Source organism: Arvicanthis niloticus, chromosome 23, assembly GCF_011762505.2.
Source record: "Arvicanthis niloticus isolate mArvNil1 chromosome 23, mArvNil1.pat.X, whole genome shotgun sequence".
Taxonomy (NCBI): Eukaryota; Metazoa; Chordata; class Mammalia; order Rodentia; family Muridae; genus Arvicanthis; species Arvicanthis niloticus.
In genome coordinates this window covers 10,410,601-10,425,768 of record NC_133430.1, presented here as the reverse complement: position 1 = coordinate 10,425,768, position 15,168 = coordinate 10,410,601, and the positions used below count along the sequence as shown (strand labels likewise).

The following is a 15,168-nucleotide window of genomic DNA, read 5'->3' as shown; positions in this document are numbered from 1 at the left end:
CCTCTAGGGCTGCCATGACGAAACACCACAGGTCTGTGTCTAAACAACAGCTACCTATTTTCTCACAGTTCCGAAGGCTGGAAGTACAGATAAAGGTACTCACAGTGTGGTGTGTGTCATGGGCTCATGTGTTTAAGAATTGGTCCTAAATTGGAAGAATGTGGAATCCTAGGAGGTCTTGCTTGCAGGAAGAAGGGCTCATTACAGATGGGCCTTGAGGTTCTATGGCTTCATCCCACTTCCTGTCCACTATCATCCAACAAGCCAAAGGCTAAGAGCGCCGTCCGATAGCGTCTGAGACAGAGGTGCTGTAACCGCCCACCTGAGGTTTCCACTGCTCGTTTGGAAAATGCCTTGATCTATTACTTTCTCTTGTTTTGCCACTCTAAAGATATACCTTTATTTTTATGTCCGTTGGTGTGTTTTGCTTGCGTGTATGTCTGTGTGAGAGGGTGTCTGATCTCCTGGGAACTGGAGTTACAGCCAGTTGTGAGCTGCCACGTGGGTGCTGGGAATTGAACCTGTTCCTCTGGAAGAGCAGCCTGGTGCTTTTAACCGCTGAGCCGTGTCTCCAGCCCTCTTTTGCAACTCTAAAAACTTCTGGAAGCTGTTAGCACGTAGGAACATGGTATTTGGGGTAAATCTGCCTTCTCTAGTCATGGTCATGCACATTTGGCTCCAGAATAAACTCTCTCTTATTCCCTCTGCGATGATGGCTTTGTTTTTGAGCTGATAACAGAAAAGCATGCCAACTTTTATGCTAAAGCAGGGACTCTTCTGTTTTATTATTATTTGGCTGCTTCTAGTTAATTTCCTGAATATTTGAAATTATGTATGAAATGTCTGGTCACAAGAAGTATTTCTTGTACTCAGATTGTTCTCCTTTAGTGTCTTCTTGACTTGAGCTGGCCAGATGGCTCAGTGGGTAAAGGCCTTCAATTTGCTCACATGAACATTCAATTTGCAGCCTCCAGCCCTTTGAAAATCATCATTAAGCCAAGTAAGGGCAGAGAGCCCTGTGGCCCAGTGACCTCCTCTGAGGTCCCATGTTGCTGCATTGGATACTAAGTTCCCAAAACATACTCTTTGGGAGACACATTGAAACACCATCATAATGCTCCTCCAGAGTTTCCGGCCAGTCTGCCCCAGGAATGCAGTTGGCTTTATCTTAAATGGTGGGAACCCTCAGCTTAGCTCCAGGCAGGATTGCAACAGCCATGAGTTTTAGCCTCTTCTTCAGGCCCACAGAACCTGCTGGACAGCTAACTGAAGGTTCCCTCCCACCCCACCAATCCAGCTTCTGGTCAAATGTTTCTTGTCTTGGTACGTTCCCAAGTAGGGCTTCGAGGCCATAGTGTAGAAACTGTCTCCCTTCAAGCTGTGCAACGTAATCATAATCTCAAGGAGAGTCACCCGAGGAGCTGAAGAACTCAAGCGAGGAGTCAAAAAAAACGGAAACCCCGGGCGAACCTCAAGTTGTGAGAGCAAAATGGATCAAAGGTGATTTTTATTTCTTGCCAGAAAGGAACACAGCATCCTTTGTCAGTCTGTCCTGCTAGCCACTGCAAGTACTTCCATAGATAAGGGGATAGGCATTCTGACAAAGGACAAGTCATTGTCCCCACAACACTCAATGAATTCCTAAAACCAGCAGCTCATGTCCTAAGGAGGTCTCTGCAGTCTGTTTTTTTTTTTTTTCATCAGAGTGCTCCATGAGTTTCAGGAAGGGCCGAAGCAAGACAGACAGGGGCCACTCCCATCCTCTGCTGTGTCCTGTTTCCCTGTGAGGATGCTGATCTTTGTCTAAACCAGCCCTACGGTGCCTGCAGAGGTGGAGGCTCCACACTGAATGCCAAGTATGCTCAAACCTCTCTTAGTTCCTCATCCAATAGGTGTGAATCCTAGAGCTCACCTTACAGGCTGCTGAGGATCAGTTGAGACACCAAGGTCAGTAGGAAACAGACTCTGAAAGGGACTTGCTCACGTTCCTCCTCCTCCCCCACCTGTCCTTCCTCTTTCCCTAACAGCTAGACTTTTTGAAACCAACCTCTATTTAGCAAAGCAGAATGAAGGCTTCACTCCATGGAGGTAGAAGAACTTGTGTTTTCCACTCTTCTGATACAAAATGTTACAAAAAGCTAACATTTTTTTGAAACATGTGACCTCAAAAAGATTTCTTTCTGGAGGCTACTAGCCCTTGGCTTTGAAAACTGGTTTCTCCTCAGTGTCAGTGATTTTAGTGTGGAGTGCAGAGGAAAGACAGAGTCTTTACAGCAGACCCACCAACTGATTATTTCCTTCAAGTCACAGAATAACAACTTGTTAGACCTTAGGAGACAGACACCTGGAGATTGGTAGCCACATTCAGGAAGAACACAATGCCTGGCTGGATTCAAAGTATGCACCAACCAGGACTCTCCTGAGGACACCTGGAATGCCTTCAGGTGACCTGAGGCCTGACTGTTTTCATAACTCTTAGAATGTGACAAGGCTCTTCTGTAACAAAGAAACCAATCTGGATCCCAGGAAGAAGGGAACAAATGAGGTTCAGGCAATGCTAACAGTGTTGCAGACCAAGGAATCCGTTCAAGATTGCATCTTTCAGCCCATAATGCTCTGTTCTGAATGCACTGGAAAGCAGTAGGGCTCCATGTGCCACCTGGCACTCTCCCTGCTTAGCCTTGTCTCACAAAACACACCCTTCGTCCTAAGCCTCTCCACCTACTACCCTTCCTTCTACAGCTCCTCCACCGCCAGGGATTTTGTGGGGTCTCCACCTCAATCTGCCGCCTTGCTTCAGGTCTACACCCCAATCCCCTGCCCCAGGTCCACGACCCTCTAGGCTTTTCGGCGGAGCTCCGCTTTGTTTCTCCCTACTAACACCTTCCTCCAGGGATCTCCTAGACCTGAGATACCTAAGCTTTCTCGCTAAGGTCGTCCCTGGTCTTTCTCTTGCAGACAAGGTTCTGGAACTCACTAAATTAACCTGTTCCTCTAAGCTATGGTTTCTCCTTTGGGACTTTAGGCCACGCCCCCTGTCTTACCCCCAGGCCCGATTGCCCAGCCACCCTTTCCACAAAGGTTCGCCCCGCCCCTCTGGACCTGGGCCACACCCCTGTCCCGCCCCCTCACGCTCCTCCCTCTTAGAGGCGCGGACCGCGGAGCCCCGCGCCTTTTGTGTGGAGCTTCGCTGCGGCGCGCGCTCATTCCCTTCGCGGCCGCGGACCGAGGGGCGTCGGCGCGTGCAATCCCCTCAGCGGGCGGGGGGCCCCTCCGCCCCGCGTGCACCCCGCACCCCATCCTCCGGCCGCCGCCCCGAGTCTCCGGCGGACGCGCGTGCTCGCTCCCGCCCGCGAGACCCCGCCGCTCGCCCCCTCCCACGGCCGGTCGGCGGGCGGGCGGCACGCGCACGCGCCGGCCCGGGCACGCGCGCCCGCCAAGATGGCAGGGGCCGGGGCCCAGCTGTCAGTCGCCGCCGCCGCCGCCGCGGCCGCGCTGCCTCGCAGCTAGCGGCCCGGACGCCCGCCGGAGAAGATGAGCCCCCGCCGCCGCCTGCAGCCCAGCCAGACGCGGAGCCGCCGCGCCCGGGGCCGGCTGCCCCGCTAGCGCCCCGTCGCGCCGCGCCTTCATCCCCGGCCCCGTGCCCGCCCGGCAGCCACGATGAGGTGAGTCGGGGCCTCGAGCGCAGCGAGGCCTCGAGCGCCCGGCGTGGAGGGCGGGGTACCCGAGCATCGAGGCGGCCCCGGAGCCCCCTGCCGGCGGCCCAACCACCCGAAGACGCTCAGGCCGCGGGGTCCGCGGGAGGCCGCGCCCGCCTTGCGGTGTCTTCTCGCGCGCCGCAGCGGCGGTCCTGCTCACTTTGCCATCTGTAGCTCTTCTCCATCAGGGCGCTCTCCTCTCCACCTTTCTCTTTTGACCTGTCCGCTTTCTCTTGCAAACCCTCAGAGTGTGTAACCCCAAAAGGTACGGCTTTTGATGTGCCCCTCAGCCAGAACCTTGTCAACACCCAGAAACTCGCGTGCCCTCTTCATTCGCTGCACCCAGCCTTCCTTTCCAGACTAACCTTAGCCTGCATTCTGGGGTGGGGTGGGGTGGGGGGGCGGGGCGCATGGCAGTGGTTTTTATTTATTTTTTTTTTCCTGTGCATTTTTTTCCTTCTAGACCCATCTTTCTTAACCACTGTACTGTCCAATGGTAGATTCGTTTCACTTGTTTCGTGAACTGTATAAATCAAATAACGCACTATGCAATTTTTGTGTCTCCCTTCTTTCATCAAAGGTATTTCTGAAGTTCGTCCATCATGTTTCTATTTTTCTACTGCCCTGCATAGTATAGATAGTGCACACTTTATTCATTCTACTAATGTTAGTAGACTTTTGAGTTGTTTGTAGCTTTTGGCTATTAACGTTGCAGTGAATATGCCAGTGGATCTCCTAAAGCATTCATTTCTATTGAGTATATATTTTGCCTAGCTACAAGTAGGTTGGTTTTTTTTTTTTAACATAAGATCATGTATATCTTTTGTTGTAGTGGATAGAACTAAATTCCTAAAGTCATGTTACCAGTTTATACCAGCAAGAATTTAATAACCCTTGTTTAAAATCCCTGACACCCTTTGGTATTGTCTGTGTGAAATTTTAGCCATTCTGGTGAGTATGAAGCGACATTCCATCAGGGTTTTAATTCGCCGTTTCTGGTTGACTAAAGAGTCTGATTGTCCATTTGTGTTTGTTTGGCATAGTTTTATAAAGTGTCTGTTTAAATATTCTCCAGTTTAGCTTGAGGGGTTGTCTTCTTCCTAATTGGTAGAGTTTCCTGTTCCTAAGTGAAGACGATGGCTTGCTAACATTTTGTTGAAATCTTAATATTTTGCTCTCACATGAAATGATATCGTCCATTTGGAATTGGTTTTTGTGTAACGGGAAAAAGGAATTATGTTTTACTTTTACCTGGCGTGATTTGTTTCTTACTATTTACTAAGATCACCGCTTCCCTCAACTGCAATGGCACTTTTGTCACTTTCCATTCTTCCTTTTGGGGTCGTTTCTGTCTGTCTAAAGAACATCTTTTAGTGTCTTTCTGCCTAGTGGAATGTTGGGACTATCAGACCAAGGGTCTTGCATGCATCCACCGATGGCTATCTGAAGCTTTTGTTTGTTTGCTTTCTGTATCTTCTTTGTATATATGTGCATGTGTGCATACATGTCTGTGGAGAGGCACACCCAGGCCTGGGGTTGGCATTGGGAGTTGCTTTCCAGTTTCGTCATTGAGGTGGGGTCTCTCAGTTGAACCCACAGCTGGCCACTAACCGTCTATGGTCCTGTTTCCTTCTAACAGAATTGTAGGGAAGCTGCCACACCCACTTACTTTGATATGGGTTATGTGGATAGACCTCCTTCATGCTTGCCTGGCAAGCAGTTTATCCTCAGAACCATTTCCTTGGTCTTTGCTTTTGTTGTGTTTGAGCAGGGTCTCAGGCTGGCCAGGACCACAGTAGCTCTGGCTGACCTGGAACTCAGTATCTTTCTGTCTGCTGGGATTGTGAGTGTACATGGACAGCCCGGTCCCTTTAGTACTTTTTATAGTAGACTCTGCTGGCACAGATTGTTAGACTTTGTTTGAAAATGTTTATCCTCGACCTTCTTCTGGTTTATAAACAATTTCATTGAGACGTAACTCATATCACAAAGCATCCATGAAGCATGCAGTAGTTCATTGGTTTTTAGACTATCCACAGAGTTCTACAACCATTCCTGTTAGAACCTTTTTCCTCCACTTAAAAGAATCCTTTCATTGATTAGTTTCAGAACTCAGGACTTCCCTTGCTTAAGCCTTTAAAGTTGTCTTATAGTCTGATTTGACTGTTCCTGTTGTCACTTGCTATGTTATGTAACATGTTTCACATGTTCTGAGAGTATTCTTGCTTTGTCTGCTTCTTGGTTTTTGGTTTATTGTTTTGTTTTGAGATAGGAGGTCACACTATAACCCAGGCTGGTTTCACCTCCTTGGTTGTGCTCAGCCTCTAAGAGCTGGGATGACAAGTGTATGGCACTGCCCAGTATCAGTCTCCTGTGTGTTTTTATCTTTATGTATCTTTTATAGCTGGGTTCCTATGCCTTTTTCCTCCTCTTCTTCCTCCTCTTCCTTCTCCTCCTCATTCTTTTCTAGTTTGAGATGGTTCTCCTCCTAGCCTTGACTATCTTGGAACTCCTTCTATAGACCAGGCTAGCCCCAAACTCAGAGCGATCTCTCTACCTCTGCCCCCTGAGTGCTGGTCATATGACTTCTATAATCTATGGATTCATGTTTCATAGCTTTCTCCGCACCAGCTGTTAGGACTGCCTTTCCCCATTTTCTCTTACATTTGCTGTAGGACTGAAATTATTTATGCAGACCATTTTATAAATACCTATTTCTCCTTCCTCCTTTACCCTTTTTATTTACCCCTGTGTCTTCTTTTTTGATAGCTCTTCAGTTATCTCTTCTGCTTTATAGAAACTGTTGTTGAAACTATCCATTGTGGTTTTAACTCAGTCACTGCATCTTTCAAATCACAGTCTGGCTGTCTTTTATAGTTTCCAGTTATCTGCTCAGCTTCTCAGCCTTGTCTTGTATCTCTCTGAATGCACAATTATCGACATGATGGCTGTCTGTGTTTGATACACAGTGTCCATACTGAATCATTTCCAGGCCCTTTTCTGCTGATTTTATGGGTATTGTTGCTCCTGTGTGCCTAGTCATTGTCTTCTCCTCCTCCTCTTCTTTCTTCTCCTTCTAAAATATGTGCTGGCCACAACTAGTTTTTAAAAGTAATCTGAGGCAGATGATGATGTTTTTGCCCTCTAGAGGTAATTCACATTTGCTCCACTGTGGGGTCTTCTTGGTCCAGTTTCAGGGACTGAAATGTTTCTGATCTGAGTTTCATTCCATTGGAGGACCAGCCTGTTCTGTTCATCCTTCTGCCCCAGTGATTACTCCTCACCAACACCTTCACTCGCCACCACCCCAGACGAAGCCTTAACCTTCTTTTCAGAAGCACCCAATGCTTTTAGGAAGAAGTTCTGTTCTAGTTTGCTTTTCTGTTGCTGTGATAAAATATTCTGATCAAAAGCAACGTGGGGCTATTTGGCTTATGGGTTAAAGTCCATTGTCAGGGGAGCCAACAGGAAACTGGAGTCTGGACCTGAAGCAGAGACCACCACTGCTTACTGGCTTGCCTCTCCTGGCTTGCTCAGCTGCTTTCTGACATAGCCAGGACCACCCGCCCAGAGCTGGCACTGCTCACAGTGGACTGGGCCCTTCCACATCAATCATTAATTAAGAAAATGCACCCACAGATTTGCCTACAGGCCAGTGTGATGGAGGCAGTTCCTCATATGAGGTCCTGTCTTTCCAGGTAACTTTAGTTGTGTCAGACTGACAAAGAGCATACGTACCTTCTCACTACTGCAGTGGCTCCAAGCAAGCGGCTGCCATCTTTTCCTTGGTGTTTATGTTTCTGTTAGCTAATGGATTCTTCTGATTTACCTAGTCCACAATTATCAGAAACAAAATTACTTGGGTTTTGCATTTTTTCCAGGGCCACTTCAAGTCAAAATTTAGTTCTGGAGATTTATGCTGCCAAGTAATAGGAGCTGTGGAGAATAGTACCAGCTGTCTGCTTGCCCCAGCTGCATCCAGTTGTCTAGTCGCTATTAGTTTGTTAAATGTTCGTGCATCATTGAAAAACAAAACAAAACAAAACAAACTTGGACTCCTTAATACATAATTAATTTTAAAAATGTCATTTCAGCTCAGGAGTATAAATCAAAGATTTCAGGTTGGGGTGGTGGTACTTCTTGTTTCATGCTTGTATATTTCTCCTGTGTGGTTTCTTTAGTTGTTTGTTTGATAAAAACTCATTTTTTCATGGTATCTTCTTGAGGTGAATCTGCAACGTTTGACCAGAAGTAGTACAATCCCCATTAGAGTAAGAAGGCAGATTATAGAAATAAAAGTTCTCAAAAGTGACTTCCAGGAGGAGTTGCTCACTCTCTTATTTCTCCTCTTTGCAATTCATTTTAAACATAGTTTTAAATTAATTTAACTCGATTCATTGTTGAAAATACTGATAGCTGGGCATCTGTAACACTTATATTTACCCTGGCCTGAAGTATTTAGTTTTTGCAGATAGTACAGGGATCCTTTTGTCTGTTGATTTAGTTATTTTTAAGTATAGGAATATAAACTGTTTGTCTTCCACTGTCACCTCCCAGTGATCAGCATACAGGAGCCAGGTGGGGAGCACCTGAAACTCCCAGGGTCTGAGGTGAGAGGGTCACTTGAGCAGACGAGTTTGAATTCTGACTAGACAGCATTGTGAGATCTGCATCTCAGAAAGAAAACAATTTACAAGATTAAAAAAAAAGAAGAAGAAGGCTTTTGTGACCTCTAAGGTGTGGGGATTTCCCTCTCTCTGCAAGAACAGATACTTGGTGAGTGTCTTCCAGTTTCATTCTGTTCTTTTTTTGTGTGGTTGGAGTTGGCTTTCTGAGACAGAGTCTTGCTATGTGACCAAGGCTGGAAGTCTGTATCTCAAGCTTGTAATTCTCTTGTCTCGACCTCTGTAACTCCGTTCTGATACTGGCTTTGTCAATTCCTACAGGCCAAGAACTAAGTCCTCCAGACCATCCAGCGAGTGGTCCTCACTCCTGAAAAACCAATAGAAATTTGCAGGGCTCCTTTTGTGTTTATGAAAGCATCCCTGGGCTCGTCTTGCTTATATGCTTTAGTCGTTTGTCTGTAGGGAATCTTGTCTTCTGTAAACATTTCCCACTCTACCTTTTTATCTTTAAAATATGTGATATGTAGAACTTTAATTTTTTTTTTTATGGCATTGAGTCATTATCCTAGTGGTTTTTTTTTTTTCTATCATTTTTATACTTAGGATAGTTTTGTCTATAAATTTGCCCTTTTAATTGGGTGGGGTTTTTGTCTTCTTCAGAATTCCTGGTCAGGTACTTGACTGCAGCAGTAATTTATGTGGAGATGTCAGCAGTTATGCAGTTTTCTGGGGAGATGTGAGTAAATGTCTGTTTATACTCCCAAGGGAACCAGCGACAGACCAAAGAGTGATTCCAACCAATTCCAGTGAGGTGACCCTAAGAGTTTATCAGGGGCTATGAACAGCGACTTGGGCCACTGCACCTCTGGAGTTCTCCATATAACTGGCAGGCAGCCCTACCCCAGGGCTTTCTTAGCCCCAGTGATTGTTTACTCCTTGTATAATCTGAGAAGTGCTTTGTTCAATCTTTCCCAGCCTCCTTAGTGACTTTGCTGAGTCTCAGGAGGGGATGTTTCAATTCAGAGGAAATGGCCGCAGAGCACGAGTGTGCTCTTGGATTGGATGTCAGCACAAGCAAGCCATTGACAAAATCCAAAGCTGTATGACTGGAGCTGTATTGTCTGAAGAAGTGAGGATCCTGCAATCCTCAGAAAGCTTACCTGCCTCTGCCAGGGCCAGCTGCATGGATAAGGCATATGAGCAGGCCTGTATGTATTGGGAAAATCTCATGTGACCCAGCGGCATGCTGTGCCAGTGTACATCATGTAGAATGTGTCATGTAGAGCATAGTAGAGCATAGTGTAAGATGCACAGCCGCAAACAGGCCTCGCTCATCCATCACCACTGTCTTCTCACTAACATGGACAGGCCAAGTGCCTTTCTGGACTTACTGCTGCAGGTGGAGGGTCCACAGGCATTTCCTAGATGTTGTTAAGATCAGTTGTAAAGGGCCTAGGCCGGTCTCTCTCTCTCTCTCTCTCTCTCTCTCTCGCTCTCGCTCTCGCTCTCGCTCTCGCTCTCGCTCTCGCTCTCGCTCTCGCTCTCGCTCTCGTCTGTGTGTGTGTTTCTAGGTTCCTGATTTAGGGCTGATGTCATTTTACCTTATGGACAGTGACTTTAATTTGAGCAATAGCTTTCTTATATTAAACTAATGTCACTTCTGGGCGTGTAGTTCAGAGGTAGAGAGTTTGCCGAGCTCATGATAGGCCCTGGATTCTACTTTAAGTGCTACAACATCAATCAAAAATCAGTTAGTAGATTAATCAGAGACTCACAAAAGTATTGTTACTGAATTGTGCTGGCTTTATTTGATTTAATCTATATTTTTTATTTTGCTCATCTACTTTTATAGACATGAGACATAAATTAAACCAACATTGTTCCCTTTGGGATTTTCTTCTCCAAGGGGAATTTGTACACATAAGTTTGAGAAACCCTACAATAGTTTCTACACTAGGTGAAGAGTCTCTTGAGTTGTGGGTAGGTCTAAATGCTGCACTCAGATGAGTAGTAGCTTAGAACAGAGCACCTTCAGCCAATGACCTTGCAACTCCCCTGAAACAGTCAGAAGTAGAGGTCTCTCCTTCAGAGTATAAGAGAATCACCTCCACAGAAGTGATTTTCTAGTGGAAATTTTTCTTACCTTTTGAAAAATATTTCTTCCTGGTTTAAATGTGTGTGTTTAATGTGGAGAACCTGAAATCAGGTATAAAGAAGACAACAAAAGTCAGCACTGAAGGTATGTGGTGGCCCACTCTCTTCTAACCAGCACTGGGGCAGAGGCAGGAGGACTGAGTTTGAGTTCAGTCTGGGCTACATTTAAAAAGTTATTTAAAAAAGTTAGCAGTGGATCTGTTATCTCTCCCCCTTTAGGCATAACATTTGAGTAAGCCTGGGGCTCCTGACATTATTTGTCAGGCATCTTACCTCTGACAAATGCATTTTCTTCCCTTTCTTAAGTCTTTTCTGGGAATGTTTGTAGTAGCTGCAGTCTACACAGCACACCAGGATTTACCAGCGCCCAGGCACATGCACACACATGCTCGTGCACACACACTTGCCCTCACAGCTTCATCATTGTAAGTAACCCTGAGATGAATATCTGGCTGTGCCTCTGATTATTTCCTCAAGGTAAGTTAGCAACTGGACTGCTGGGGCCAAAGAGGATAAACATTTTAAGGGCTGTCTACATCCTACCAGAGCGGTAAGTCTAAATGAGAGAAGATAAAGCTGGGAAAGCAAGTTTAATCCCAGAGGCTCAAGTTAGATGTTCTCTCTTAAAACAAAGAAAGGACAAAAGTAAGGTTTGTAAGGTGACCACAGCAGTTAATGCAGAGACCACGACTGGCCAAAGCTGAGACAATAAGTGACGGGAGTGCTTGGCTCTAAATGAGACATCAGTCACACACACGTGCACACAAACATACACCTGCTGACATGTACACACTCACACATGCATACACACACATACATATATGCTCACACACACTTGTGCACACACACACTCTCCACCTTCCAAGGCTCAGGGAACATCACAGAAAGACTGTCAGGGCCAGAGGTTGGGGAGATGTGCTTTGAAATGATGTCTTCTGGGCATGGCATGGCTGATACACTTTTAAACTCAGCACCTCTGATGTCCTGCAGAAGACCTGGACAAACCTAGGGCCAACAACATTCCATCCTAGAATGGGGAAGGGCTCATAAGACCCCACCCGTCTCTGTGGGACAGCTGCGGTGGCTAGGGAAGGGGTGTTTTCCTTCATTGCTGTACCACAGATATGATGCCCATGCTTTAGTAGATAGCCTCCTACCCATGCTTCTGGAGGCAGCCCTTTTCCAACTCTGAGTCACATACACACGGACACATGACAACCAGGAGGGGAGCTTGCTGTGAAGAATGTTTTGGGGTTTCAGGGTCTCAGTGGGAGAAGGGGTGAGGGAGAATGAAGCTGGGTAAGAGGGAGTGAAGAGGACTAAAGTTAATCACATATATGTATGACATAGATAAATAATTAAAGATGCTAAATCATAAAGGGGATGGGAGTAAGGGAAGGAAGGAGCCTAGGATTGACTAGAATAGCATAATTCCATCTGTCCTCTAGAGGTGGGGAGCCCTGTTCCCAGTTCTTCTGTGGGTGTTAAATATGAAGGTAGAGTGCCCTGGTCTTTAGAGCTGTGTGAACGAAAACAAACTTTTTGTTTGTATTTATAAATTTGAGCTTAATTTATTCCCATATACTTTAAGTAGCCCTTGATTTAGTCAGGCAGCTTGGATTTACCCCAGGCTGCTGCCTAGTAGCTAACTCATATTGAACAAGTAATTTAACTTCTATGGCCCTCCATTTGCAAATGAACTATAAATCTGACAATCTCACTTCCTAGGGTTTTGTGCCATCAGATGAGAACATACTAAAAGTTCTCCTCTGTGATATATACCTGTTCTATCACAGTTTTATCTGTGAAGACAATAATTTCTGGAAAATGTAGAGTGATTCTGAGTTCAGATATTCTGTCGTTTTGTCAGGTCACAATATAATGTCCTCCATGTGTGATAATTGAGGATAGAAACAGAAGTTGTCATTGCTTCCTCAGTCTTTATTAGTTACTTATTTAATTTTTGTGCTGGGAACAAACCCAGGTTTTGCACATGTTAGATAAGCAGGCCGCCACTAAGCTACATCTCCTGTCCTTGGTTTGTTGTTGTTACATAGACTGGCCTGAAATTCACAGTCCGCCTGCCTTAGCTTCCTAAATGCTGGGATTCAGGAAGGCATGTGCCACCATGCCTGACAGATACTTCAGCTCTAAAAGTGAGTCAGGGCCATAGTTCTATAAAAGTCACCTGAGGCAACTGTTAAAGGTAAGAGAGGAGATCTTGTTTATGGGCAGAGAAGAAAATGGTACCAAAAGTGCAGATTAAGAAAATACATACGGCATCTGAGCACACTTAGCTCTAAAACTCACAAGATCCATGCCCAACAAGAGACCTGAGTCAGTGTGTGCCTCTTACTCTCACTGTGAGACATGCTTTTGTACAGCTCCACACATGTCTCCTTTGCATCTTCAGAGACCATAGACAGTTGAGCTTATACAAGCTTGGTATTTAGGTAGCCTCTTCACACCTACTGTCGTCTGCCCTGAGCCTGGTCTTTAAAGGTTCTACCCCACCACCCTCTCCTGTAAACATTCTGTCTTGCCATACTGCAGCTTCTGTGAGCCGTGCTCATTGTCATATCAGCCTCTCTAGGAAAGAACCCTTAGGTGAGAAAAAGTCTGATGAACTAAATCACACAGGTGATCAAAGTACTGCCTTTGTCACCTTGCTAATCTCTTAGCCTTCAGACCTAGAGTTGGGGATTTAGCTCTGTAGTGTCCCTAGCTCTGTAGTGTTCCCAGGACTTCCTGCCTCCTTCAAAAACAATTTAAAGCTTATATGTTCCTTCTGTATGAAAGTGGTCCTTGCCCTGTAGCCTGAATGAAGGACCTTCCCTGTTAGTTGCCTTTGGACTGTCCTGTGTTTTCTCATATATAAATGTCTTCGATACTTAAGTTTTCCCTGTAACATCACAGGGTTTACAAAGGCAGAAATGGCACTTCCTTTGATGTCTGTTGGCTCCATGGAACCTACCACCGTGCCTGGATCTTGGTAGATGCTTTGTAAAGGTTGGCACTAATACAACTGAAGTGGATGGTTTACTGTGGCATCATTCAGCTTGGCTTGAATTCTCCTAATTAATGATACTGCAGACAGCCACGTCAATTGGTAGACACTGGCACGGGACACAAGCTGTTTTCATTGTGCTGAGAGAATTAACGTATTGCTGGGTGGCAGTGCCTTTGTCTGTTGTCATATTGCTGCCATGAGGAATTTGTTTGATGACATGGTGGATTTTCCCCATTATGCCCTTTGTAAGGACTGTAACACTCAATATCCCAGCTGTTCCTCAACTCTGCTGTGCGTGGGAATCATCAGAAGCAAAGGAGGTTGTGTGTATCATTCCAGATGAAGATCCCAGGTCCCTCTCTCTAGGAAGGGGGAGGGGAAGAAGGATCCCCATGTCGCAGGAGTTCAGCTCTGTAGGAAGGCTGCAGAGAGATAGTCCAGTTCCATGCACTCCTCCCTGCTCAGTGCCTCTCGCCTTCTAGTGCAGTATTGTCAGGTTGCTGCTGAAACGTTGCTGAAGCCTGTGTTCCTTCACATTCCCTTTGCTTTGTGCTTTGTGTGCTTTTTCTGTTCCTTAGGCTGAAAGTTCATCACACATTCATTTTGTTTTTTTAAAGATTTATTTAAAATTTTTAATTATGACTTTGTGTGTTTCCGTGCTTGTGCACATGTGCCTGTAGAGGCCAGAGGTATGGACTGACCGGCGTTAGAGAGGATTTTGAGCTGTCTAACATGGATGTTCAAATGCTCTGGAAGAGCACACTGTGCTCTGAACCGTTGAACTGTCAGCCCCTGGCTTTTGCTTTCTTTCATTCGCCTTGACTACTTTGGAGGACCACTGGTGGGCCATATTAAAGGATTCCCTACCATTGGGGCTTGTCTGCTGTTTTCCCTGTGATTTATTTTCCTAGGATTTTAAATTTGGAGGTGATACAGATGCAGAGGTGAAGTGCTGGTTTCGTCTGCTCTTCTGAGTGTAGACACTAGACTGACCAGGGCCTTGGTCACCTGCTCATGTCATATCCCTTCTTTCTTTCTGCTAGCTGTCTCTCTTCCCTCTGTGCTGCTCTTTTCACAGTGACATAAGACCTCACAGAAATAATGTAACGAAAGAAAACTGTTGTTCAGAGTAGGGGGAAAAACCCAAATTCTTTTGTTTTTTGTTCATCAACAATTATTGAGTGCATTGCAAGGGAGTGGTAGACAGGGGACCTGCCAGGGACAGGAATGTAGTTTAGAGGGTGGTTTGGCCCTTTGCACATGTGCAGAAACCCATGGGGCTGGGAGCATGTAGGTAGCAGCTTTACCCTAATTTCAGAAGGAGGTGGACATAAAGGAAAAGGGTCCTGGGGACAAGATACTATCCCCAGGGACATGCCTGCAGTGACCTCTTTCCAGCCTGGCCCTACCTTCTTAGTTTCCAGGACTGAAAAATAGAGCTGCAGCAACTGAGGACCAAGGGTTCAACATGTAAGCCTGTGAAGCACATTCATAGTTGCACTGTAACTCCCGTCATATCGACTCTCCATGGACGCCATCATGCACAGCCCATATGGAAGTCATAGGGTAATGCTACACTGAGCAGTGTTTTTGAAATGTTAAGTTTTGTATTTGTATTGATGCATTTTAGGAAAACACCACTTTATTTTGTCCATAGTGTTTGGGATATGTTTCCCAAAAG

At 45.8% G+C, this 15,168-nt stretch overlaps 1 protein-coding gene across 1 annotated transcript in view; it reads left to right on the top strand.

The window, feature by feature from the left end:
- Positions 1 to 3,467: 3,467 nt before the first annotated feature.
- The window catches only part of LOC143436791 (ena/VASP-like protein), a 122,995-nt gene continuing 111,294 nt past the window's right edge, over positions 3,468 to 15,168 (top strand). The window contains exon 1 of the mRNA XM_076921207.1: positions 3,468 to 3,665. Within this exon, the coding sequence (XP_076777322.1) occupies positions 3,661 to 3,665 (5 nt within the window). The 5' untranslated portion in view covers positions 3,468 to 3,660. The remainder of the gene's footprint in view (positions 3,666 to 15,168) is intronic.